This window comes from Tinamus guttatus, unplaced genomic scaffold, assembly GCF_059628265.1.
Source record: "Tinamus guttatus ecotype Peru unplaced genomic scaffold, ASM5962826v1 Tinamus_guttatus_pri_ptg000169l, whole genome shotgun sequence".
Taxonomy (NCBI): Eukaryota; Metazoa; Chordata; class Aves; order Tinamiformes; family Tinamidae; genus Tinamus; species Tinamus guttatus.
The window spans coordinates 2,309,592-2,334,304 of record NW_028288703.1 but is presented as its reverse complement, the minus strand read 5'-3'; the positions used below and the strand labels follow the sequence as shown (position 1 = coordinate 2,334,304).

The 24,713-nt window shown below is 40.4% G+C and overlaps 1 protein-coding gene across 1 annotated transcript; it reads left to right on the top strand.

The window, feature by feature from the left end:
- The first annotated feature begins 301 nt into the window (after window positions 1-301).
- Window positions 302-19,780, top strand: SLC6A1 (solute carrier family 6 member 1). The gene is made up of 14 exons (XM_010217314.2): window positions 302-654; window positions 1,111-1,242; window positions 2,671-2,771; window positions 3,497-3,606; window positions 3,730-3,862; window positions 4,763-4,897; window positions 5,016-5,119; window positions 5,449-5,573; window positions 9,613-9,725; window positions 11,827-11,958; window positions 12,614-12,716; window positions 13,891-13,991; window positions 16,102-16,269; window positions 17,535-19,780. Exons 1-14 carry the CDS (start codon window positions 417-419, stop codon window positions 17,637-17,639), a joined length of 1,800 nt encoding a protein of 599 aa, XP_010215616.1. The 5' UTR covers window positions 302-416; the 3' UTR covers window positions 17,640-19,780.
- The last annotated feature ends 4,933 nt before the right edge of the window (window positions 19,781-24,713 follow it).

Sequence of the window (24,713 nt, the reverse complement as noted above, 5' to 3'; positions counted from 1 at the left end):
GGTATCTGCCTAGGAGGTATTTTGGCATCACTGTATCAGTTCTGGTCCTCTTTGACTGGGTCAATAAGAAAAGCGTCCCAAGGCAGAGACAAGCGTGTAGATAAGACCTTAATTCTGAGACTTTTGGCGACAAGGTCTCTGTGCAGCAGGGGTACTTGGGTGGCCTGTGGTGCTGCAGCAGCATCTCTGAGTTGTTTGATCTTGTGCTTTGCAGGTGACTCCGGCAGCTGGTGCAGGTTCCGTGGTAGCTCCCAGCCCACCCTGGCACTGGGCACGTGCAGGGGCTTCTGCTCGATTTTTTCCGCTGGGCCCGTGAGTCCCTAGCTGGGAAGGCGACCGCAAAGCTGCTGTCCACGTGGACCGGTGCCGACATCTCCCGCCCGGCCGCCAGAGCGTCGCCAGCCAAACCCCGCGACATGGCCACCAACGGCACCAAGGTGGCGGACGGACAGATCGCCACGGAAGTCAGCGACGCTTCCATCACTAACGACAAGCCTAAAACCTTGGTAGTAAAAGTGCAGAAGAAGAAGACAGATCTTCCAGACCGAGATACCTGGAAAGGAAAATTTGACTTTCTTATGTCCTGTGTAGGTTATGCCATTGGCTTAGGGAATGTGTGGCGATTTCCGTACCTTTGTGGCAAGAATGGCGGAGGTATGCTTGCTGATTCCTTCTTATCCCCAGCATGCTTGTGTTTTGGAATCCACTGTGAAAATTACCAGTTAAAAAAACCCTGTTTTAATAGCTTTCTCATTTATACAGGTGGGTGTTTTGTTTCAGTTTTTTAAATGAGTGCAGAGGCTAGAAACAGCCAGTTCTGGTTAAAGCTTTTACGTTATGTGTGTGCTGTTGTGATAGATGTAGTCAACAAAATACATCATGCTTCTATTTTAGCTTTCTACTTAAGTTGCCTAAATGATGGGAAAACATATGTTTCACCTTCATACCTTAAGATACCCTTTCAGAAAGGTGCTTCTCTGTTTTGAGTGGTTATATAGAGGGAGGAAAAAAAAAAAAAAGGTGTTTGCTTTCAGATATAAATAAGGAAGTACGGGAAACAGCAGTACGTTTTTTTTTCACTGTAATAGTTTTTTTGTTATTTCTCTTTAGGTGCATTCTTGATTCCCTATTTTCTTACTTTAATTTTTGCTGGAGTGCCGCTATTTCTTTTGGAGTGTTCCCTTGGCCAGTATACATCTATAGGGGGCCTTGGAGTGTGGAAGCTTGCTCCCATGTTCAAAGGTACAGTATGAAATTGGATTACCTCACAGTTCCTTCCAAGTTGCAGAAGTTGCACAAAATGACAGTGCAAGGACAACATTTTCTTGTAGATTAATTTTTTTACTTGAAACATAATTTTCCACAGAAATCTCTAAATTTCTGAGATGTAACTGACAATTTTGAAACAGGTTAGACTATTACTCATTCTCAGGCATTAGATTGTCAACAAGCTTGTTTCTGAACTTTTATTTTTGTTAGAAACGTGTGAAGACTGTTCCAAATAGCATTTTAAGTCTAGCAATAATTGTATGAGCAGTTATGAGGCTTCCCTACTTAGCCACTGCGTTGAAAGATTCTTTCTATTCCAGGTCACAAGGGTGTGTATTCCCCTTTTGTTCTGTATTGAAGCACAAAGGTTAGACAATATTAAAGGTGATGATTTCATGCTAAATTATGCAAGATAAAGTCATTCTACGCTTAAGTTCTTACCTATTTTGGGCTTCTCATGACTGGAACCTCTAAAGTTTAGTCCGGATTCTGCCCAGTGGCACAAGTCTCACACTCTCCGTTTTTTTCATCCTCCAATCCCCAACTCTTTTGACATTCAAAAGCTCCCGAGCTGAATTCTGGACCAGCAGAGAAACAAGTAACTTATTATTAGTTACACACTGCTTCATGCACACAGTAGCATTAACAGTTTTCATAGGTTGAGCTAAACATCTTTTTAGAGTAGATTCTGTTCTAGGAAATTTTGTTTGGAGAAAACCTAGACAGATGTAAAAAAAAAATTCTCATTTCTAAGCGTTTTAAGTTTGCTCGAGTTACAAATGTGTGTAAGGGGCCCAATTCAATCTGTAGTCTTTGCTTGGACTTATGCTGAATATCTTGAGTAGCTCTCCTTGCTTAATGCCGTGTGGCAATTGTCACCAGCCCGACTCTTTTCAAATACCTCTAAAGTCTTGGTGTGGACTAGCAGAGAAGGCTGCCTCATTGAGGGAGCCCTGACTAATGTCTTTGGCTGAGGTGGCGCAGCGTTATCTATAGCACTAAGCACCTGTGCTGGGGTGGCGAAGGGCTCACTGTTCCTGTAACCCCTACACAGCCTGTGTGAATCTGTCAGAAGCTGCTATGAGACTGGTGCTTCAGACAGTGAGTGAGTTAGTTCTCTGCCCTGAGCGTAAAAGAAATCCTGTAAAATCTCAGCCAGCAAAAGCTGAGACTGCTTGCTACATCACATTGGGAACACCAGCAGTGGGCTTAGAGATGAACAGTCACCCAAATTAGTGATGGTACTTATAAAATTCAAACCCAGTTTCTGTAGATTTTAGTAAATGGTGTCTACCCTGTACGTTGCAGCTACTCGGCCACACTGGCAGAACTCTGCAAGAGACTTGAACTATCGCTCGTACAAACATTGCTGCAAGTCACTTTGTTTTTCTTTCTTTCTAGGTGTGGGACTAGCTGCTGCAGTTCTTTCTTTCTGGCTAAATATTTACTACATCGTGATTATTTCATGGGCTATATATTACCTGTATAACTCCTTCACCACTGTAAGTGCTGGGTGGGATGAGGGGAGTTGCTTGTTTAATGAAAAGGGAAGTGACAGCTGATTCATCTACCTCCATGTAAAGGTGTGGTGTTAATGTAAAATGCATACAAATCCAGTTGGATGAAACATTTCATATTAAATGCAAACTTTATTAAAAACAAAAAACAAAAAAACCAACAAAAAACAAACAAAAAAACCCACGTGTCCTCTCCACAATCAATGTGGGATATAAAATTGAAGAAAACCACTCCATTCAAACAATGTCAGTGGAGAAGCAGACTAAAAGCTTGTTTTGGAGCCACAAGATTCTATTACCTTATTTGTTTAAATTTTCTCCTCTTTCTCAAGGCTCATGGCCACCCACCTTTCATGAGCATCCCTTCACTTATACTAGTGCTGCTTGTCCTGACAATGCTCTCAAGACTAGTCTATCCCTGTGCCTTTGAGCCCATAGGCAGCCAGTCATCCCCTTAAGAGAAATGCTAGAGTATAACAGATTTCAGTAGAAACCACTGGAATGCTCTTGGAGAATGGAAGGAGTATTTTCGTATCTGATTCACATACTTTATACACAGCTTATGGGACAGGTGTGCACCCCAGGGTGATCAGTGCACGACAGAGCTTGAATATTCGGTCTCAATTCAGCTGTCACTTCTAGTAAGGAGAGAGATACCCGAGATGATGCTGAGTTTAAAAATGTGTGTGTTTGTTTTTCCTCTTAAATAGACTCTTCCTTGGAAACACTGTGAGAACCCGTGGAACACTGACCGCTGCTTCTCCAACTACACCTTAGCAAATACTACCAACATGACAAGTGCCGTGGTCGAATTCTGGGAGTAAGCTGCGAATTTTTTCTCTATATCATTTTGGGGCATATGCAAGGTTCAGCTTGTTGTAGTTCATGTACTGTCTTCTGAATTAGCAGCTGTCAAATGCACTATTCTGTTTGCTGATTCTAGACGCAACATGCACCAAATGACTGATGGATTGGAAAAACCAGGGCAAATCCGATGGCCGCTAGCAATTACTCTGGCAATTGCCTGGATTCTGGTGTATTTTTGTATCTGGAAGGGGGTAGGCTGGACTGGAAAGGTAAGATTAAATACTGCTGCAAATACATTACAAATGTCCATTTTACTCAAATATCCTGAAAATTCATGAGGTAAGAGACACTAGAGACAGTCGTGCTGGAAAAGCTCTGTGAAGAATTGCATTGCTCTCCTACTTGCACTGATGCGGCACCATGTTCCTGAAAGCTGGCTCCTCTGTAGCTAGTTCTGACCACAGCCTGGGATGATGTTTGCTTAAAGTCAGTCCATAAATGCTTAGCTAAGCCAGAGTTATATTGAATTGCCTAAAAATATGTCTGCTCATTCCAGCAGACTGCAAACACTATACAGAATTTCATCCCTAGCTGCCTCATTTCTCCTATTTGCAAAGAAGGTGGCAAAATGAAGGCTGACTTGGTTGCTTGGGAATCTGCTTTTATAGTGACTTTTTATAGGGGTTTTGAAAAAACAAGAGAATAGAAGTCAGTATAACAATTATATCATAAACACAGATGGAGAGTATGGAGAATATAAGACAAGCTGTCTGACAGCAAAAGGATGACTGATATCCTACAAGGAGCATTGGAACCATGAACCCTGTGCTTTTGTGAGCTCCTCATGTGGGGATTGAAAAAACAAAAACAGAAAAGTGAAACATGAGCCACTGATGCAAAACCATCCTCATCCACTCAATTACTCTCTTCCTCCTCCAGAAAAGTGCTCTGCAAGACCTGTGCTGTGTCCTGCCATGGTGTGCAGGGCATTCTCCCCTCAGTCCTGTCCTTGCTCTAAGCTCCCCCTTGAGAAATGCTTCAGTTTTTAACAGTCTGCCTCAGTTGCTGTTATGGTAGTTTTGGGGAAGCAAATGTTTTCTGAAGAGAGATTGTACGTGGACCACTCTTCCTTCTACATTCAGTCACAATGTCTTGTTTCTTTACATTAGGTGGTGTATTTCTCTGCTACTTATCCCTATGTTATGCTGCTTATCTTGTTCTTCCGTGGTGTAACACTGCCTGGAGCAAAGGAAGGCATTTTATTCTACATAACTCCCAACTTCAGTAAGCTTTCTGACTCTGAGGTAAATATTTAATCCCTATAAGCAAAAGTGCCAGTGCTCATTGCTCCTGTTTCAGAAATATGATCTGTTCCTCAAGTGTAGAAAGAGATTTTTTTAAAAAATTATTTCCTATAATCAGGTTTGGCTGGATGCTGCCACACAGATTTTCTTCTCGTACGGTCTGGGCCTTGGGTCACTGATTGCCCTAGGGAGCTACAACCCTTTCCACAACAATGTTTACAGGTAAGCAGCTGGCTGCGTGTGCTAGACCAGCGCCTTCCTCTTCCAGCTGGGGCCACATTCTGGCTTTCTGTATCAGTGAAATAAAGTATAGTCTCTAATTTAGAAAGTGAATGTCCTAACTAGGTAGGAGCAAGATGTGTAATGTCATTTATACTAATGGGAGAGACAATATGTCTTGTTCAGTGTGAAATGGAGCCCAGACCATGAAATTATGAAGCCCTAAATCATGAAATGTACTCGCAAAAGCCTCTCCACAGGACAGCAGTACTATACTGATGTACAGCAGCATTGCCTTACCTACTGCTTAAAGCACCTTACCTTTGTTTCAGGGATTCCATCATAGTCTGCTGCATAAATTCATGCACAAGCATGTTTGCTGGCTTTGTCATCTTCTCCATTGTTGGATTCATGGCAAATGTCACAAAGAGACCTATTGCAGATGTTGCAGCATCAGGTATATGATATATCTTTCTCTAAGATGTTTGGTGGCATCCAGTTTTGTTTGTATGTTGCACCCTACTGGTTCATGTAACTGTTGAAAAGCCTTCCCTCCAACTGGTCCTCAGCTCCCGCTCCTTTCAGTGGCCCTGACCGCGACAGGGAGAGCCTTGCTTCAAACCTCTCAAAGCAGCCCCTGCAAAATCACTTAATGCTGAATAGATGGGCGGCCTGAGTAGTGCTTGCAAATGTTGGGTGAGGAGGACAGTCAGCCGGGACCTGTCTTCGACTGATGTGATGAACGCAAATGAATTCTGCATACAGTGACATAAGATCATGGGCCTCTTGCTGAAAATGTTCAGCAAACTGAAAGAAGGAATAACAGTCATTGTACTTGAGGAAAATATACCCTACAGTTTTGTTAGGGATTTAAATTAATTTTACTGTTTCTTAAAGTTGAGCCCTTTGAGGCAGATCCTTTTCTTACCTGTCCGCAACTATAGCTATGAGTCAATCCCTAGTCTTGGTTGTGGATCCTGTATTATCCTGTTAACTGGAACAGTGAGTTTTCTGTGGAAGGATTCTGTCTACTTCGTTTGCTGTTCCTGAACTTTCTTCCAGATGAAAAGGCTTTAAGTAGCAGAGCAGATGGCTGCCCTAACCCAGCTGTTGTACCAGACATTCATTTAACAGTTCTGGCCACAGGGATGGTTTTGATAACTAAAGCTTGGTATGTAGTCACTGGTGGACAAAACATGTCTTACTAGCAAACATATCCCATTGATGAAATAATCTCTGCTTTCTTAACTAAGGGAATTTAAGCCCCAAGAATAATCTGCAACACAATACACATGCAAAGAACTTAGCAAAAAAAATGATGGCTACACAGTTGTCAAAAATGCTCCGGAGTCAGTGGTGTGTGAAATAAGCTTTTTCAGTGTGTGTCTTTGATATAGATGTAATTATATAAAGACCTGCAAACAAAGCAGTATTAATATCCCTTATATTAAGTGCCTAAATATCTTTTAAGGTATCTAATAGCCTTTTCAAAGATGCTTATGACGTTCTGTGGACACTAATTACAATGAGTATTGGGCATTCTGACCTTTTAATTAAGGTCAGATTAATTTCTCCTGGTAAATTCAGAAAATGATGCTTTCTTTTAGTATCACAAGGCATGTTGTTTTGCAGCCCTTTTTATGACTTTGTGAGTTAACCTAAACTAACATGTATCAGGGCTCTTATTCTCCAAATGTAAGATGTAAACTTGCAAATGTTTTGCCCATCTCCTTTCTAGTACACATCATTTCTGTTCGTTTTTAGAACATCCTAGAAACCAGAACTAGAAAGACCCATGGCACTAACTTATTCACATTTTGGTTTAAAGTAATTTTGAGTTTCAAGTGAACTTAAATTCTCTTTAAGGCAAATCTAGGCCAGGTTATGCAATGAAACAGCATGAGTTTTCCCTTTCCCGCACACACACACTCACCAACTCTTCACTTGGACATATCTCCTGATATATTTTGAATTTTCCTGAAGGTCAAAAAAGAAATGAAAGCAGTTAAATAAGCATAGCTGTTATAACAAAATGGAAGCTGTTGTTGCTATGCTTAATAAGATTAAAATGAGTAACTTGACTGCAAAAAGCGTATCTGTATTTTTCCTGGTGTGCCTGGAGGATTCTTGGGGTCACAAATTTGAAAGTCACAGGGTAGGCTTGGAAGATGCAAACTGATACAACTAGAAGCCCCAGGGTGTGCAGCTGTCTGGCCTGTCCTGCTCGGAGAGCAGCAAGGCCATCGCAGTGAACTCCTGCAACTTGTGTTTGTGCACGCGCCGTGTTAGACAGGACACAACAGTCGGGTTTGCCTGCACATTCAGCTCTGTGTAATCAGCCTGGGAACAGGACAATCAGTCACTTCCACTTGCTGAAACAAGCTCAGATTAATTAACTTCATCTGATTTTGAAAGGTATAGCTGCTTCATATAGAAAAATGGCATCTACTCCTATATTTTTCTCTCTCAGGCCCACCAACCAATTCTTCACAGTGTCTAATAGCTTCTTTTGTCTGCATATAAAGAAATGAGGATATCAGTAACATTAATAAAGTAGCTGTTTCCTTAGAGGAGGTTTTATGTTTTAAAAATAATGCAGGCTAGCATCTCAGTAACTAACAGTTCCTTAATAGTTATTCCTCCCCAGGTGCAGAACCTTGCACTTGGCCTTGTTGAAAACCTCATGCAATTCAACAAGGCCAAGTGCAAGGTTCTGCACCTGGGGAGGAATAACCCCAGACACCAGTACAGGCTGGGGACTGACCTTGTGGAGAGCAGCTCTGCAGAGAAAGACCTGGGTGTCATGGTGGATGACAAGTTGACCATGAGGCAGCAGTGTGCCCTCGTGGCCAGGAAGGCCAATGGAATCCTGGGCTGCATTAAGAAGAGCGTCTCCAGCAGGTCGAGGGAGGTGATCCTGCCCCTCTACTCAACCTGGTGAGGCCGCATCTGGAGTATTGTGTCCAGTTCTGGGCTCCACAGTATATAAGAGGGACGTGGAGCTGCTGGAGAGAGTCCAGCGCAGGGCCACAAGGATGATCAGGGGCCTGGAACATCTGCCCTATGAGGAGAGGCTGAGGGAGCTGGGCCTGTTCAGCCTGGAGAAGAGAAGGCTGAGAGGGGATCTAATCAGTGTATATAAATACCTCAAGGGAGGGAGTGCAGAGGACGGTGATGGTCTCTTTTCAGTGGTGGCCACTGATAGGACTAGAGGAAAGGGCCAGAAACTGAAACACCAAAAATTCCATAGGAACTTAAGGAAAAATTTCTTAACAGTGAGGGTGACAGAGCACTGGAACAGGCTGCCCAGAGAGGTTGTGGAGTCTCCTTCTCTGGAGATCTTCCAAACCCGCTTAGATGCGGTCCTGTGCCACGTGCTCTAGGTGACCCTGCGTGTGCAGGGGGTTGGACTAGATGATCTCTAGAGGTCCCTTCCAACCCTAAGCATTCTATGATTCTATGATTCTGAGAGTCATTTGTTTATGAGAAAAGGTGGAAGTATCTTTTTTCTATTACGTAAGGTAACACGAAGAGCAAAATTTAAGTAAAATTGCTTTCCTATAGATTTGCATCTTTTATAACCTAGCATCCTCCACAAATAACTGTTTTCTGTATCACAAAAAATGGTAGAACACTGGCTACTCTGAAATTCTGCAGATGTAGGTATGTTTATTTGGTCATTTTTTTTTGGCTACCTTGTTGATTTTCTGACTACATTCCTCTCAGCGAGGAATGTTTTTTTTTTTTTTTTTTTTCCCCACTCATCCACAATTTTCATGAATTTTCTAATTGCTACCTCTAGAAAGTCTGCTTCCATCAAATTTGGTTGAAAATTTTCAGATGCAGAAGTTACTAAGGGCACAGGCAGAGGACACAAAAAATCAATAAACTTATTTGTCTTTGGAAATCAGACTATATCTACTGGAGTAGTCAACTAAGTCAACTCTTGCTTTGATGGCTAGGAGAATGCAGCAGGTGAGTGAGGTTGACTTGTCATAATTACATCCTGGGACTTGCGATGTTTGGAGAATGGCTAGAGATGAGGCGGGATGGGCTAGAATCAGAACTGTGCTGCTTTCTAAGGTTCAGTAAGGTCTCAATAGAGGCGGGAAAAAAAAAAAAAAAAAAAAAAGCACAATAGCTCCTCTCACCTTATCTGGCAGTGCCTGTCCTTTTTCCTCTCCAAAGTGTCAGATTTTTTGGTTACCAGCCACTGGATTCTGAAGTAGTTATGTGTCATTCCTAGTCCTGTCATGACTTAGTTCCTTATCCACAGCTAGTTATAGAAGTTCTCTTAGAATTGTAGAGTATCCGACTCTCTACTAAGATACTGTGTCAGTCACCAAGGATGACAAATCTACCAATTATGTACACAATGATGAGAGAGAATAGCAGGAATTTCCTAGGAATTCCTATTTGGAGGTGTCTACCACTACAAGCAAAATGATCCTAGCGCCCAGTCACACTGATGTCTCCTCTTCTGTTTCTCCTACCAGGTCCTGGACTGGCCTTCCTAGCTTATCCAGAAGCAGTTACACAGTTACCAATTTCTCCTTTGTGGGCAATACTGTTCTTCTCCATGTTGCTTATGCTGGGAATCGACAGTCAGGTAAAAGTGGTGTAAAAACTAATGGTGATGCTGAAAGTTGCCTGCAGCAGTGCGCTATGAGGCCGGCCTCTTCCTGTGCGTTCTGCACCGCCAGCTGCTGGCGGGCCGGCTGCTTTCTGCAAAAACGACAGGGTAACGAGCGAAAAATAACGGGAGCCTGGTGTGGTCAGAGCTGGTACTAAGGCACTTCTTTATGAATGGTGACAGCATACAGAAAATATGTAGTAGTCTATTCTGGAGGCAAAAATAACTTTCTCTGAAATCTAACCATTCCACAGCAATATTAAAAATACCCTTGAGATGTCCATCAGTGCAGGAAATGCTGCAATATCCTTCGCAAGATTTAAATGCTGCACACATTTCTTAAAGACAATGTCAAAACTTAGCAAAAGACGAGATCCAGAGTAAAAGGATACAGGGTGCATTTTATTTTAAGCACGAGACTTTCTGAAACAAATTCAGGAACCAACAAGCCCTTTACTGAGGACAGTCATCACTGTAGTATATTCTGAAACTGTTACCCATGGATTCAGGCCTCAGTTGAGTTTTATAGATGGTAGCTGTCTGCTGGAAACTAGAGGTTTTCCAAATCCAAATGAGAAGATATGCTCCAAAATAACTCTCTAAATGTGTAATCCTAATATTAAAAACTAGAAAATTTTACTGCAAATGAATAACAATAATTAAAAAAAAATAGGAACAACAAAAATGACCTCATGTCGCAGAAGGACTATGCCCAATTAATCAGTAATCCACGGAATATGGGTAACCACTAGGTTGTAAGCACTGAAGGCAGTGCCAGTCATGGTGTGCGAAGGGCCTGCTTCCGAGCGCTGCGTCAGGAATGTCCTTTCCTTCCCGCAGTGTGTGGTTGTCTCAGTGTGATCAGTCATGGACAGAAGAGTCAATCCACCTGTAAACCTGCGTCACCAAATCAGCAACCCAAAGAAGGCAGTTGTTGGCACAATCTCTATAGTGGGTTAAGGGATATGCAGAGTTACTAGTTTAGTACAGAACTAGTCTTTTGACTAGTTTAAAACTGACCAGAGTAAAAACCATGATTTTCTACAAATTCAAATTATCTTCAGCCAGTGAAGCAAAATATGAAAATGCATGGGGGTATTTCATCCTGCAACATGAAAATAAATTGAAAATTCATGTTTCCTATTTCCTTATTTTTCAGTGAGCTTCAGGCTTGACAATAAAACCTATTGCTCAGTCTAGGGGGAAGCTACTGTGAAATTAATTGGGTTGAAAAAATATTCTTGCAAGAACCTGACTCTAGGCAACTAACTGTTGAGGAAGGTAGTCTAATATTATTAAAAACAAGATGTCTACAGCCTGTCAGGCTTTCTTCCTTTCCTACTAATCACTGAAAAATTTCATGCTCTATAATTCATAGGAAGAACTGCAAATATTGGTTAAATTCTGACTGCAGTCCTGCAAATTCTGCAGATTTTCTTTATTTCGGCTGTCATAACGAAGAAATTTATATGCAGGCATATAAAATAAATCTACAGTACTACAGTGTTTTTCACTTGGAGGGCCGCAAGTCCTCAGTGTAGCTCCAGAAAAAAATCAATGCAATGGTAACATTTTCAGTTTATAGCATATGAGAATCAATCTTGGGGAGAAAACACCTTTATAGAATATCCTGGATTTACTCTACCAAGCAACAATTTCATATGATTTTTTTTTTACTTTACTTTTTAACTTTTGTTTCTGTTGGCTTTCATGCATGTGGGTAAAACCACAGAAAGGACAGATATAAGTTTTTGCAGAATCTGTGATCAAAGACTACGACTGTGGGCACATCATGTCTCTCACAAAAAAAGAAAAAAAAAAAGCGATTTATCTCAGCAAAACACATACTTGTTCATAATTTTGGAATGTTTTTCTAGCTTGGAATATTATTTTAGAGACTTTTTAGAAAGAAACAGTGTTCAGAAGCACTGCTTCCACTGAAGTCAAGTGAGTTTTTTGTCTTTACAATTTCACGGCTGCCGCTCTCGGCCAGCGATGAGCGCTCGGAAACACCCCCACACAGAACGCTGCGGTTGCGGTGCCGGGCGCTGCGTTTCACCTGTGGCCTTTCTTGCAGTTCTGCACTGTGGAAGGCTTCATAACGGCGTTGGTGGATGAATTTCCAAAGCTGCTGCGCAATCGAAGGGAAATCTTCATCGCTGTTGTGTGCATCGTTTCATACCTGATAGGACTGTCCAACATCACTCAGGTATGTCCAGTAGAACATACCTATAGGGATGCTATGGCTACCTACAGCAACAGGGTCCCCCGCACCCCTTCTTGCCCCGTATTGGGAATCATTGAGACTGAAGCTTTCTGTCACTTCCTCTGCACATTTATTGCTCGTGCTTGTTTGGAACTACACTAAGCTTAGGTGGGTAAGCGTGTTTCTCCACAAGCACCACCCCAGCTCTGGCACCAATGTTACCTGAAGACTTCAGGCAGTGGCCTGTAGCTATGAGTGCAAATGCCTGCAGTTGGTGGGTGCCGTGAGGGCCACTCAGGGGTTCACGTGACAAGAAAATACCTGCACCTGGGATCCAAGAAGTGGGAGCTGGGAGGTGCTTCCATTGCTCCCGCTCATTTATTACTCTGCACACTAGTTAAGGGAAATGATTGAACTCTTGGCCAAGGAGCACAAACAAACTCAAAACAGTTAATTGAATTCTAGCAGTAATCCACATTTTTGCCAGTATTAATCTCAAGTGTTGTAAGACTTAATTAATTAATGTTAGCAAGTTAAAATGAATATGTTTTTAAGGTATTTATTACTGTTGGTTAAGGAAGAGTAGCTTGCATGTTCATCTATCTTGAAATAGAGATACTTAGTATTTGTTTTACCCTTTCCTTCTTATATGTTACAGGGTGGAATCTACGTGTTCAAGCTTTTCGACTACTACTCGGCCAGTGGAATGAGTCTCTTGTTCCTTGTATTCTTTGAGTGCATCTCCATATCCTGGTGCTATGGTAAGCGATGCTCTCTTGTTTTTTCCGCAGTTTACCACATCATAAGGATATTTCAATTGCTAATTTGTTCTTTTGTGTGTGTACATAGTAAGGGTGGAAATGAAATTTGCTTTGGTTTTTATACCTGGAACGCTGCTGAGGACTTGAAAGTGACTCAGGGATGGTACTCCTGCCTCTCTAAAGTACTCTGCAGAGTACTTTAAAGTACTTCCGATCACACTGGGAATCCTTAGATGCTGAGTGTCCCCAAACAGAGGTGGCATGTCCCTTCCCCACCCCTTAGGAAGCCTGGATCCTCAGATATATTTAGGTACTGCTGTTCTCAACCTTACAAAGCCAGGAGACCGAGCTTGCTATGTTTCACTTCCAGAAAAGACTCTGTCACTCTGCAGTCTTGCAGTGAGAGCTCAGCTCCTTGGCTAACGGTATCTTGCATAATTGCCTCAAAATGTCCAGAAGTCTGGGCTGACAGTCCATGGTTATAAAGATAATCAAATATATCTATATATACATTTATATACTGTATTCTTGCCCTAGAACTTGTGCATTTAACCTTAGCTCTGTGTTAACTAGTCCCGGGACATTGTTTCAGAAATGGTAAAGAACTGGTTTGACTTACAAAACTGAGAGATAGATAAATAAGAGTGTTTACATTGAAATTAAATCCAAGAGTGTATATAATACGATAGATAAACCTGTTGGAAAGTGATGCGGGGTTGGTAGGTAACAACAGTAGCAGAAGGGCTTTGCTTTCAGACATGGCTGTGTGTGTTTCTTGTGCATCTGCACCAACACTGAGTGAAGACTGGGCTACTGGTTAAGGCAAGGAGGGTGGGCTTTTTTTTTTTTTTTCCTTACATTTGCTCTGCAAAATACCATCCTAAGTTTTTCAAGGTTAGACAATAATAAAAAGACTTAAAACTGAAATTAACTCAGGATATTTTATTACAATTGACCTTCAATCAGACTGGTAACTAATGAATTAATTATGATACCGTAGGATGAGAACAAAGCAAATATTCTTGACGTTCCTGAGTTTGCATATATATATATATTTCCTGTACATATAGGTTAAAAGTTATATCAGAGCTTTAGGATAGTCTTTCAAACCCCTTTCAACTTTCAGTTGAATCAGTTATCTGATAAGTTTCTGTACTGTTTCTAACATGTTTAGGTGTTAACAGATTTTATGACAACATCCAAGAGATGGTGGGATACAGACCCTGCATCTGGTGGAAACTCTGCTGGTCTTTCTTTACTCCTATCATTGTGGCAGTAAGAAACAAACTTTTTATTTTACATTCTGAACAATATAAATACTGTGAACCATGTAGTTACAATGTAGTTGCAGTTGAACCATAGTGTTACAATTTCTAGCCCACTAAGATCACACTAATTCTGACCTCACTCCTCATTTAAAGATATGAGTTATTTTACTGAAGTAAAATAGGCAATATGATATCGACAAGGGAAAGCCTGTGCCTGTGCCACAAGAAAGTAAGTCTTGCACAATTTCAAGATTTTTATTAATCCTCTGGAACTGGTAACTAACCAAGGGCTCAGCTGATTAACAGAGATAGAAAACCGTAAGAGACACATAAATATACAAGAAATGGTCAAAATAAGAGAATTTATCAATCTCTGTAAAGTCTAAAACTTCCACATACACAAAAACACTCACTTCCTGTAAACCAAATTCCTTCACAGGTACTGTCATGGTGACCCTAGGATACAAACTGAGATTCTGCTTTCACAGGATTCTGTACAACATATTACTGAGCTTACTCTATATTATGACTGGATTTTCCAGCAAACTTTGCAAGGATTTTGTGCACTGGGAACTATAGGCCACTCTTTTACAATGATTTAACCTTAATCCTGTTAAGCCCAATAGTATATTATGGAAAATAATAAGCAACAAAATTTGAAGCTACTATACATAATGTAGCAAACCCAACTGCAACACAGAAATTGTAGCTATGTAGACACCATTACACATGACACAATACTTCTCACTCACTGATATTTCTCCACTATTCCCTTAAAAGTCACCAAAGATCATCAAAAAGCAAACGCACAGTACTCGAGACAAATTCTGTTTCTATGGAGGGCTCCTTGATTTATCTCTACCCAAATGAAGCCTCCTAATTTTTGAAAATAACTGTTCAGAAAAAAATACATACATTTTGCTTGCTTCAGTGATATGACAGGAAAAGGAAGAAGATACTGAGTGTAAAACTTAGCAATTTTCTCCTGTCCTATAAAGTCTTTGAGCGAGTATGTTGTTGAGTCCCTGGTCTGAGGTGGTGGTGACGTAAGAGAAGGTGCCCTTCACTTGCTGCTGTCTGGGCAAGTCTTCCTCGCCGGGTCCAGCCAGGATCAGAGTGAGCCCTTTTTGTTTCTGATTCAGTTAATTAGGCCTTCTCTGCCACAAGCTGTTCTAGACATTTGCTGGGACAGAAGTCTCCCTAGAGAACCTGAAGGAAAAAAATACCATGTTTTCAGGTAATGTTTGAAAAACAACACAAAAGCAACCCACAGTTGATGAAGGTCAATGCAACAGAATATAAGTATTTTTGGGGAAGTATTCCCTAAATCCCCATCTTTCCCAATAGCCCCCTTCCCTCTGATTTTGTGCAGGTTATCTGAGGACTCTGCTAGTACCAGTGGATTCCAAGTACCAGCACACATGGATAATCTGAGATGCAGGTTACGTATATGAAAATGTAGCAGAAACGTTAATTTTGATAACAAGCTGTTTGGGAAGCTATCCATTCATCTCTTGTTATTGAAAGATGCAAAGTGGTCCTTGCATTTCATAAGACCAGGCCCGTTACCCAGGCAAATCTGTAGTCACTACCTAAGCTGAGGTTGCATATGATTGAACTCTCTCCCACAAGGAGAGCTCAGAAGACTGAACAGTATCGAAGCCTCTGAGGTGCTGATACCAGAGAGGTCATCACAGGCCCAGGCTCTGAGCAACTTAGCGTGTTGACCTATGCGGTAGAGCCGCACTGAAACCATTATTAAATCTGTTGCTGCCATTATATTTCTTAATGAAACATTAAATAATTTCACAACTACAGAATTTACAATGCAGTTATTTGCACATTCCCACAGTACAACATTATCTAGTGGCAAATCAGTCAGTGCCACATGCTGACATTTGCCTGTTTTCTGCAGTCCTCCATGTGGAAGACCAGCCTGTAGGCCCCTCTAGAAGCTACTGCCTACGGGTCTATCGCTAGGGAGCAAAGCAACCTTTTCTCTCTACCCTGAGGTAGAAACAGTTGTGGGACCGAGGACCAAGTGAATCCTAAGGAACTCCTGCACAGAGAACATTGGAAATCTCATCCAAATCCTTTTGTGCCACTGTATTTTTCAGGGAGTGTTTATCTTCAGCGCTGTCCAAATGACTCCGCTCACGATGGGAAGTTACGTTTTCCCAAAATGGGGCCAAGGGGTTGGCTGGTTCATGGCTTTGTCTTCTATGGTGCTGATACCAGGCTATATGGCATACATGTTTCTTACCCTGAAAGGCTCCTTAAAACAGGTAAGTGTCTCTATATCCTGCCTTCATGATTCCCTTTTGCAAGATCTGTGAGCACTGACCAAAAAAAAAAAAAGAAAAGTTGGGAATTATTTTTAGTTATACAGTTTACATACAATTATAGTTATATACACTTACATACAATTACATAGTGTGGCCTCACTGTTTCTTTTTTTTAAAGTCCAGTTACTTTGCATCAAGCTGATAAAAACATAAAAAACATACGAAAAACAGGTACCAAACAGAGAAAAGAAGACAAGGGAGTCTTTAACATCTGATGATAAACAGAGTTTCCTGCCTTAATAGATGTCCTTTTTTCCAAGTTTTGCATTCCAGTTTCTTTTATCTAGAAAATAAAGTAGCAGTTTTTGGAAAGAAAAAGGAAAAGGAGATGATACCTCCCATGTCAGGGGTTCTTGTATGGCTTAAATCCATCTTAAGAGCCTCAGGGAGATGCTGCTGAAGTAGTGTGAAATGTTACTAAGGTTATTGACCAGTTCACACGGTTTACTTATCGCATATCACTACGATGCTTAATTTTCTAAATCTGGGTACATCCCTCAGTTTTCTCTCTCCAGACAATGATCACATTTGGTGCACGAGAGAGACTTTTGCAGCAGGAATGCTGAAACATGCATCTCTGTCCCGCATGACTGTGAGAACCAAAGCTTGTCAAAATGATTTGGAATTTCTGGAATACTCTGAAATTAGCTGACACAGCCATCCTTGCAAAAAGATAGATGATCTTAAGCAGAACTGACTAGTAAAGCCCTGTGAACTGCTCAGATCTGGATCCAAACACTTGTCCTCAGCAAGTTTGAAAAGACTAAGCGATAGTTCACAGAAGTCTAGCAAACATTTTCTATTGGAAACATGCTTGCTCTTAGCTCATACTCTTTGAATATATTTCCCTTGTTCCAAGGCAAATACTTAAGCACAAATGGAGACTGACTTTGGACTCCTAGCAGAGTTCCCCCTCTCCTCCCACATCCTGCAGTCTGACAAAACTAACCACTCTGAGATCTTAATGCCCGGTGGCACCTACCATTTTGTGCTCTTTCAGCAAAACACGATGTTCAGAACAGACCTCGGACTGTCTGAGAACATTTACAGACTGACTGTAACTATTGACTTAGAATAGACAAAACTCTTCATTGTAGCCACAATACCTAGAGGGAAGTGTTTAGGGGTTGCATTAACACAAACAAACAAAAGCTCCCCAGAAACACCTGTTGACTGTTTCATTTCTTTCGTTTTGTTTTAAACAGCGCATCCAAGTAATGATCCAGCCAAGTGAGGACATCAGTCATCCTGAAAATGCTCCAGATCAGGCCCAGCAGAGCAACTCTGCAAACAAAGAAGCCTATATCTAAACTTCCATATTGTAAAAGTACCAATGCTACTCCAGAAAAACAAAAAATATGGTTGAATATGACCACAAATTTATGTCTGAGAATATAATTACCTACCTCTAGTGGCAAAAAAAAAAAACAGAAAAAAGAAAAAAAGGTCATCTCCACTCTAAGGGAATCGCCATGAGTATGATCCAACCATTGTGTGAGCTCAGATGTTGACAGTGTTTTGTGTTCTTTGGCAATCCACAGACTGTTAATGTTTTTATCCTTTCACATTAATAGTTGCATATCTTGGAATTTGTAAACTGATGTGCAAGACCTTTTTAATCTACCTTTTAGCACAACAATTTGAAGTTTTGTGCTGCTGATTTTTAGTAGTTTGTCAGTATTTCTTACTGCTGAATCCCAAGACTGTTATTTCTGATTTTGCAGGAGTAAAATTAATTTTGAAATCGTTTTGTACACAAGAATGAAGTATTTTGTAAACAGGTGATTTCCAGTGGAAAAAAGTCTGCCCTTAAAATTTGTTCCAGTAAATGCCATTTGCAGGGGAGAGACTTATTTCAATTAACTTGGAGTCATGGCAGATGCAGCCTTTTTAAATGTTCCTAGAGCAAACTAAGTTATATGGCTATTTGTAGCAATACAGCATAGAATGGCTATAAACAAAATATCTACCTAGTCTTTCAGGATAATTTTCACGTAAAAAGATTAATTTGTTTTAAACTAAAATATACTATTTCTTACAAAAAGAACATATTTTTGTTTGTGAATCAATGCTACATGAATTGCAGGTTTTAGAGGCAAAAATACAAATTTTAACTTTATAGCAAAATGAATAGTAATATCCAACTCCTAAGAGCTCCTAAAGATTCCCAGGAAAAAAAGTATTTGCAGTTCAAGCTCAGAGGACTTGAGCTGCACTATTATTGTTATAGCATTATCACATTGCCACCAAAATAAAAACCAAAACAATGGCTTAAAGATTGAAGCTTATCCTTGTAATTCTAATTTAAGGTTTAATTGACGACTCTTCTGTTTAATCTGTTAAAGGACTTCTACAGTTTCTAATAAGCAAATTATAAAAGATAGATCTTTAGCACTTTGAAAACATTTTATTTTATTTACCTATTATTTGTGATGATGAAGGCATGAGGAAAAGCTATTTCAATAAAAATCTCCACTCTTGACTCTATCTGTATTTGCCACATGGCTGGAAAGCCCATTCAGCTAATGGGGTTTTTCCCTGTGTGGAGAATGCACGAGTTAGCCCTGTACGGTGTTTCTTGTTTGGCAGCTATAAGACAGACACAAAGGATTATGGAAAATGCAGTATTTGATGTTTGATTGTAAATGACTTTGACAGAACTGTGCAATGAAACATGCTTTTCAGCAAATTTTTGTGCAACGTACAATGTTAGATAGCACAATTTATGTAGAACTACTACGTGAAAAACATGTTAACTGTGAATGTTGGGTTTTTTGTTGTTTTTGTCTGAAGGTGACAAACATATGTTCTTGCAATAAGGTATTCTCAGAATGTCAAGCACATTATTGTAGAAATAATATATATATAATATACATGTATTTCAAACTACATCATAAAATCTGAGTATTGTTTGGTAGATTCTAAACAGTTTCATACATAGATCAAATGTAAAATATTCTGAAATCTAAACTACATCCTAAATGACTATAGCTGAAATGCAAAAGTCCTGTAAGTCTTTGGGATTTAGAGGAAAAACATACATCCCACACACACATTATACATGATACATACACATAATAATTGTGAATTTCATTAGACTAAGGATAAAGATTCCAGCTTTCTCTTTCTTGTTTAATGTAATCAAGTCCCATGTTGTTCTAAGAAAAATGCAGTATTTAATGTTTGATTGTAAACAATTATGACAGATGTTTGACAGACCTGCTCTTTAGCAAAAAGCTGTACAAACGTATCACATAGCACAAAATAGTGTTGTAGAACTACTGTGTGTAAACTGTGAATAGCTGTATCTTTTTTGTAGTACTTGCCCTGAAAAAAAAAATTATTGTATGATCATATATGCTTTTTGCAATAAGGAATTATCTGAACACCAAGCAAATCTATCTCTATATAAAATATATATGTAATATATACATATTCAAAAATATATACAGAGCCTGTTTAAAAGAGTACAGTATTATTTAGTAAATTTCAACCTGTTCTATGGACCAAATGTAAAATATTTATAAATTAAGATGCATTTTAAATGTCTATAAATGGTGTCATACTTAAAGCACGATTGTCATGTAAGTTTCCAAGAGTTTAGAGGAAAAAAAGAATAAAGATTATATTATACAGTACATTCAGAATTACGCTGTCTTTCTTTGGACAAAACCAGCATGTTAGTTTTTTATGAAACAAGCTCTAAATATTTCAAATATATAAAAATAATAAAGTGTGTGTTTATGTGTAATGTTGTTACTGTTTAGCTGGTATGTGCATATTATTCTACAGTGAGCTTAAAAGGAGAGATGAGCATGTTTCTGAACCAGTAACTGTGGGCTGTAGTCAAAGAAGGCCCGACCTGCACGATGTTCATCTCCGAGGCACTTGTGCAGCTCTGCATACTTGCTGGGGCAGCTCGCGGGGAAGGTGATCCTTAACAAGTTCTTATGCTACAATTATATATAAAAAAAAAATCACAACTCCACCAACAATCATGGAGGCATTGAGATGGTAAAGTTAATTTATTAAACTTAATCAGATTTGGTTTGCAATCTGAAAGATGCTGAGTGTTGGCTTAACTGCATTTAAATTCCTGTGGTGAATAGGAATGCTGGTTTGTGTTTGACTTCCTGATAAATGTGTTTTTAGACTTTAGGTCTTAATTTATTACTCCAATAGGCAGTGAGAAGAAGGATTTCAAAGGAATTCAAAGGATTGTCCTGTTAATAATTAAAATAATGATAAAGTCGTCTTCAGTTATTAGACCCACACGGCATCTCTAGTTACTCAGGAGGGAGGCATCAGACCGGGAATTCTGAGCAGCCACAGTGGAAAGCCTGGATTTGAAAATAACCCTCCATCATCACCACTTCTGCTAATGAGTCAGGCTGTGAGTAGCACCACCTCAGAGCTCTTATTTCTGAGCTGGTACTGAAGAGGTCCCCAGTCCAAGCTGAAACCAAGGGCCTGGCAAACAGAGATCTTTCTTAAACTAAACTGATACAGTTCTACAAAAGTCCTTTTTTGCCTACACTGGCTGTCATTAAAGTGTGAGATGAGTTCAAGTAAGTTCTACAGCAGTCTGGCTTACAGCTAGGGCCATGAAATACCTTTGCTGAGGAGTTAGATAATTAAATCCAACACATAGCTATGAAACTGGGACAGGACATCATGTTGGGGAAAAATTCTAAACAATTTCTTTGGAGGACATGATTAGAATGGAAAGTGTTCCAGATAAAAGTGTCCAAAATCATAGCAAATTCAAAATGCATTTGTTAGACAGGTGTATGAAAACGCACAAGTACTAATGGGGGAGGATCCGCGCTCTGTTTTTCAGAAAAGGCTGGAGAAGAAGGGCACGGGGAAATGTAGGGAAATGACAGATTTTTTTTTTTTCATTTCTGGAAACAAGGCAAGAGCAACTTCAACAATTTGGAAACTGCAGGGAAAATTCTAAACCATCTTTAACGTTTCCATTTTAGGAGCTATGTATTTTATTCCTGGCCAGCTGCTTTCAGGAGCTAGTGTAATAAAAATGGTAACAGCTGCATCTGAAAGAAGGGGCCCCAGTGCTTAGAGCTGGGTGGCTGGATGGATAGCCTTGCAAGGGGCAAAGAAATAAGGGCTGGGGAGAAAGAACCTAGTTGAAGGGTATTGAGTTAGTGCTGTGATATTTCCATAGTCTCCTGGAGGAATTTTCTCTTGCCGTTCTACAGAAATCCTGACAGCAATTCAACAAGAAAAATGCAAATAAGGTCACTTCTTCCCTACAGGACTGCAGGATGCCCTAAGAGAAATCCATGTCCTCGCTCGTCAGGAGTATTAGTTCAAATACATGTGCCTTTTTTCTAAAATAACACTGTGTTGCTTTTGGGTTTTTGTTTGTTTTAAGCCTGATTATTTCTGTTTTGTTTTGCCTGGGTCACAAGGGCATTATTACAATTAACTGTTACAGCTACTCAACTTGAAATTAAATTCAGGGGTGAGTGGTACTCGGGGGTAACAGGAGCAGAGGCCTGGCTGAGCCTGGGCAGCCAGGCTCACACTCACCTCAGCCTGGCGGAACGCTCAGGGTGGTGGCTCCTCCCGGCGGGGCAGGACCACCTCTGGCAGCTGCAGCTCAGCCCATCCAGGAGCAGCAAAAGGGCATCACATCAGACCAACGGGACCAGCTTATCTTGGGCCCTTCACTTCAGGAGAGGTTCCCAGCGAACAGGAGTGTAGAGGCCGCTGGACAGCTACCTACAAGCAAAAAAAAGGCAACCATGATAAACTACTGACCTTTATTGAGCACTGCACAGTTTTATTCAGTTTTTCACAGAGAGACAGTTCATTTTCAGGCCTACAGTTCTGTTGCTCCTGCTTTTCTGAGCCAGCCCATCACCTCCAGGACCCCCACAGCTGTGACAGGAGCTGCCCACCACAGCATCTGTCAGTGCGCAGGTTCCAGGACAGGGAACCAGCCACCTGCATGCACGTAGCCCTCGGCGTCACACACTGCCAAATATTCATACATCAGCCCCCTAGTTCAAAAATCAGGAATTGGTGCTGTGGTACTGTTTTTCAGTCTAACAGCTGATGTTAGGCTTATATATGGTTTTACATTAAAATTAGCAGCAAACATTCAGACAAGATTTTGAATAACAAACAGGCTGAAATAATCTGGTGAGTTATTTGTGAGTCATAAGTAAGTAGACCATCATGCTAAATGTGTCCAAGATTGCCTCAGAGAAGGGCAGAATGGATGAGGCCTTGTCACACGGACACAAATTAATGTGTTTTGCCAGCAAGGGCGCTTTAGTCATATTGGAGTATCTGCCTCATCGCTCTTGGGAAATAAGTACCTAAGAAGTTGGGTATTTATACACGTCTTTAAAGTAACTGTGAGCAGATGATGACTGAATGTAGATTACGACTGGCCTCTTTGGCCAGTACTACTGTTGCAACAGGAGGATGAGGATGCTCCCTCCTCCCTGTGTGCACCTGCAAACCTTGGTTCTGCATGTAGAAAAGCTGGCTGGGGTTTTACAGAGCTTATGCTGGCGAGCAGTCCACGAAAGGAAGAGCAGCAGCAAACTGGGCCCTTGTGAACAGTGATGCTCCGAAGGCAGGTTCCTGCTGCAGCACCTTGCCTGAATGTGCCATTTGGTATAGTAAAATGAGCTGGTAATGAGGCCATTCTGCTAGCAATAATGTAACTGGAAGCTTTTTATATTAAATGGTTCCTGAAAAACACAGGAATACATAAAAACAGGACTCCTCTTTGCTAGTTTCAAGATCTTGGGGTGGGGGAGTTAGTTTCATGAGATAAAAGAACTAAATCAAAGCAGAATGTGGATGTACAAAATAACCATACAGCAGCCCCTGGAGAAGACAGTGTGGCCTATGAAGGAAAAGATGAGTGGAAAACAAAACATCTAATAAAATATTTAATATTTTGTATGTAAAGAACTAAAAAAGAAAGGGAAAGACATAAAAGCAACAGGATTTCTCATGCTGGCACTTGGATAATTTTGAATGATTGAATTCAATACAGTTAAAGAAGTCATCTCTAAGGGCAAAGCAGTTACACTGGGACCTCAGCCTTCCCTACTACTGTTCTGCTATTGCATTTGCTAATAAGCTTTTGGTTTATTATTTAATTGCAGACATTTGAATTTATCTTTTTTTTTCCCTCCCCTCACAAAAACAGTTCCATAAAACAATCCTTTTGGGCCAAAATTCCTGTCACAGTTTGCTCTGCTTTTCTCGTCTTCAGCTTGCTCAGGCCTAAAAAGCAAACAAACAAAGAAAGCCGTAGGATAAAATCAATTTATCTTGGCAGAGTTTTATTAAATCTGTTGGCGAATTCCAGCTATGTTGGTTCAGAGCAGCACAAGCTAATGCCTGACGTGTGCTCTTAAAGAGCCTCTCATATGGGCCGTTCCTGTGCGTTAGGCGCCTGTCAGGAGTGCAGCAGGGCTCTGCTTGGGCAGAGCCGTCCCTGAGAGCGAGGACTTGTCACCTGCATGGGGCTGCACGTGTTACCTACGTGTGCTGCACACGTGATGCCTATGTCTGCTCTACTGAAATACGTATGGGAGCTGAGAGGAAAACCATGAGAAAAAACATGAAAATTTCTTAAAAGCTAAAACAGATGTTATCTCTTTGCTTTTTCACTGAGGGTTTTGTATTTGCAAAGATTTTGTTGAAATACTTTGTTCTTTTAAACCATCTCTTCAGCATCAAAATTTTCAGAATTACCCAGCAGAGCATCTTATGTATAAGAACAGGACACTATTAAAATAATTTGCTTCTATTTTTCAAATCATGATTTACAAATAATTCATAATCATTTGACGAAGAAGTAAATATAAATTTTGATTAAGTTTCTGTTGTAAAAACCTGTCCCTCTCTGTTACAAACTGCAGTGTATTTTTTTTTCAGGCAGCGAGTGAGATCTCTGGGCTGCAGTTTATAACGTTGCTGGTTAAGGCATTTTTTCCTATTTTTCTTCTCCCAAAACGCTTCTCTAATGGTGTTTTGTGTGCAGCAGTACAGGTAGCAGGCACGAGGCACACAGAGGAGGCTCAAATCCTTTGAGGATGTGGCTTGTTCCACTGGAGGGTAATACAGAGTATCATCGTATTATATACTCTTACACCTGTGTTTTATAATAAAAGTCCTCCTTCATAGCAGGTGTTTGTTAATTGATTCTGGGATCTTTCTCACTTTATTTCCTCATTTGAAAAGCTGTGTGTGTCCGTGGCTTTTTCACTTATTGCCTCATACTGGCAGGACCTTGTTTACTCAGTTGTTTTTCTGATCAGAGTTGGAAAACTTGAAGCATCTTTTCTATTACATAATTTGTGTAAATACAGTGAAAATTGTACAGTGCCAAA

Coding starts and splice junctions, on each gene's coding strand:
- SLC6A1 (XM_010217314.2), top strand. CDS start 417: ATGGCCACCAACGGCACCAAGGTGGCGGACGGACAGATCGCCACGGAA. Junction 1,243..2,670: donor GCTTGCTCCCATGTTCAAAG/GTACAGTATGAA, acceptor CTTTCTTTCTAG/GTGTGGGACTAGCTGCTGCA. Junction 2,772..3,496: donor TGTATAACTCCTTCACCACT/GTAAGTGCTGGG, acceptor CCTCTTAAATAG/ACTCTTCCTTGGAAACACTG.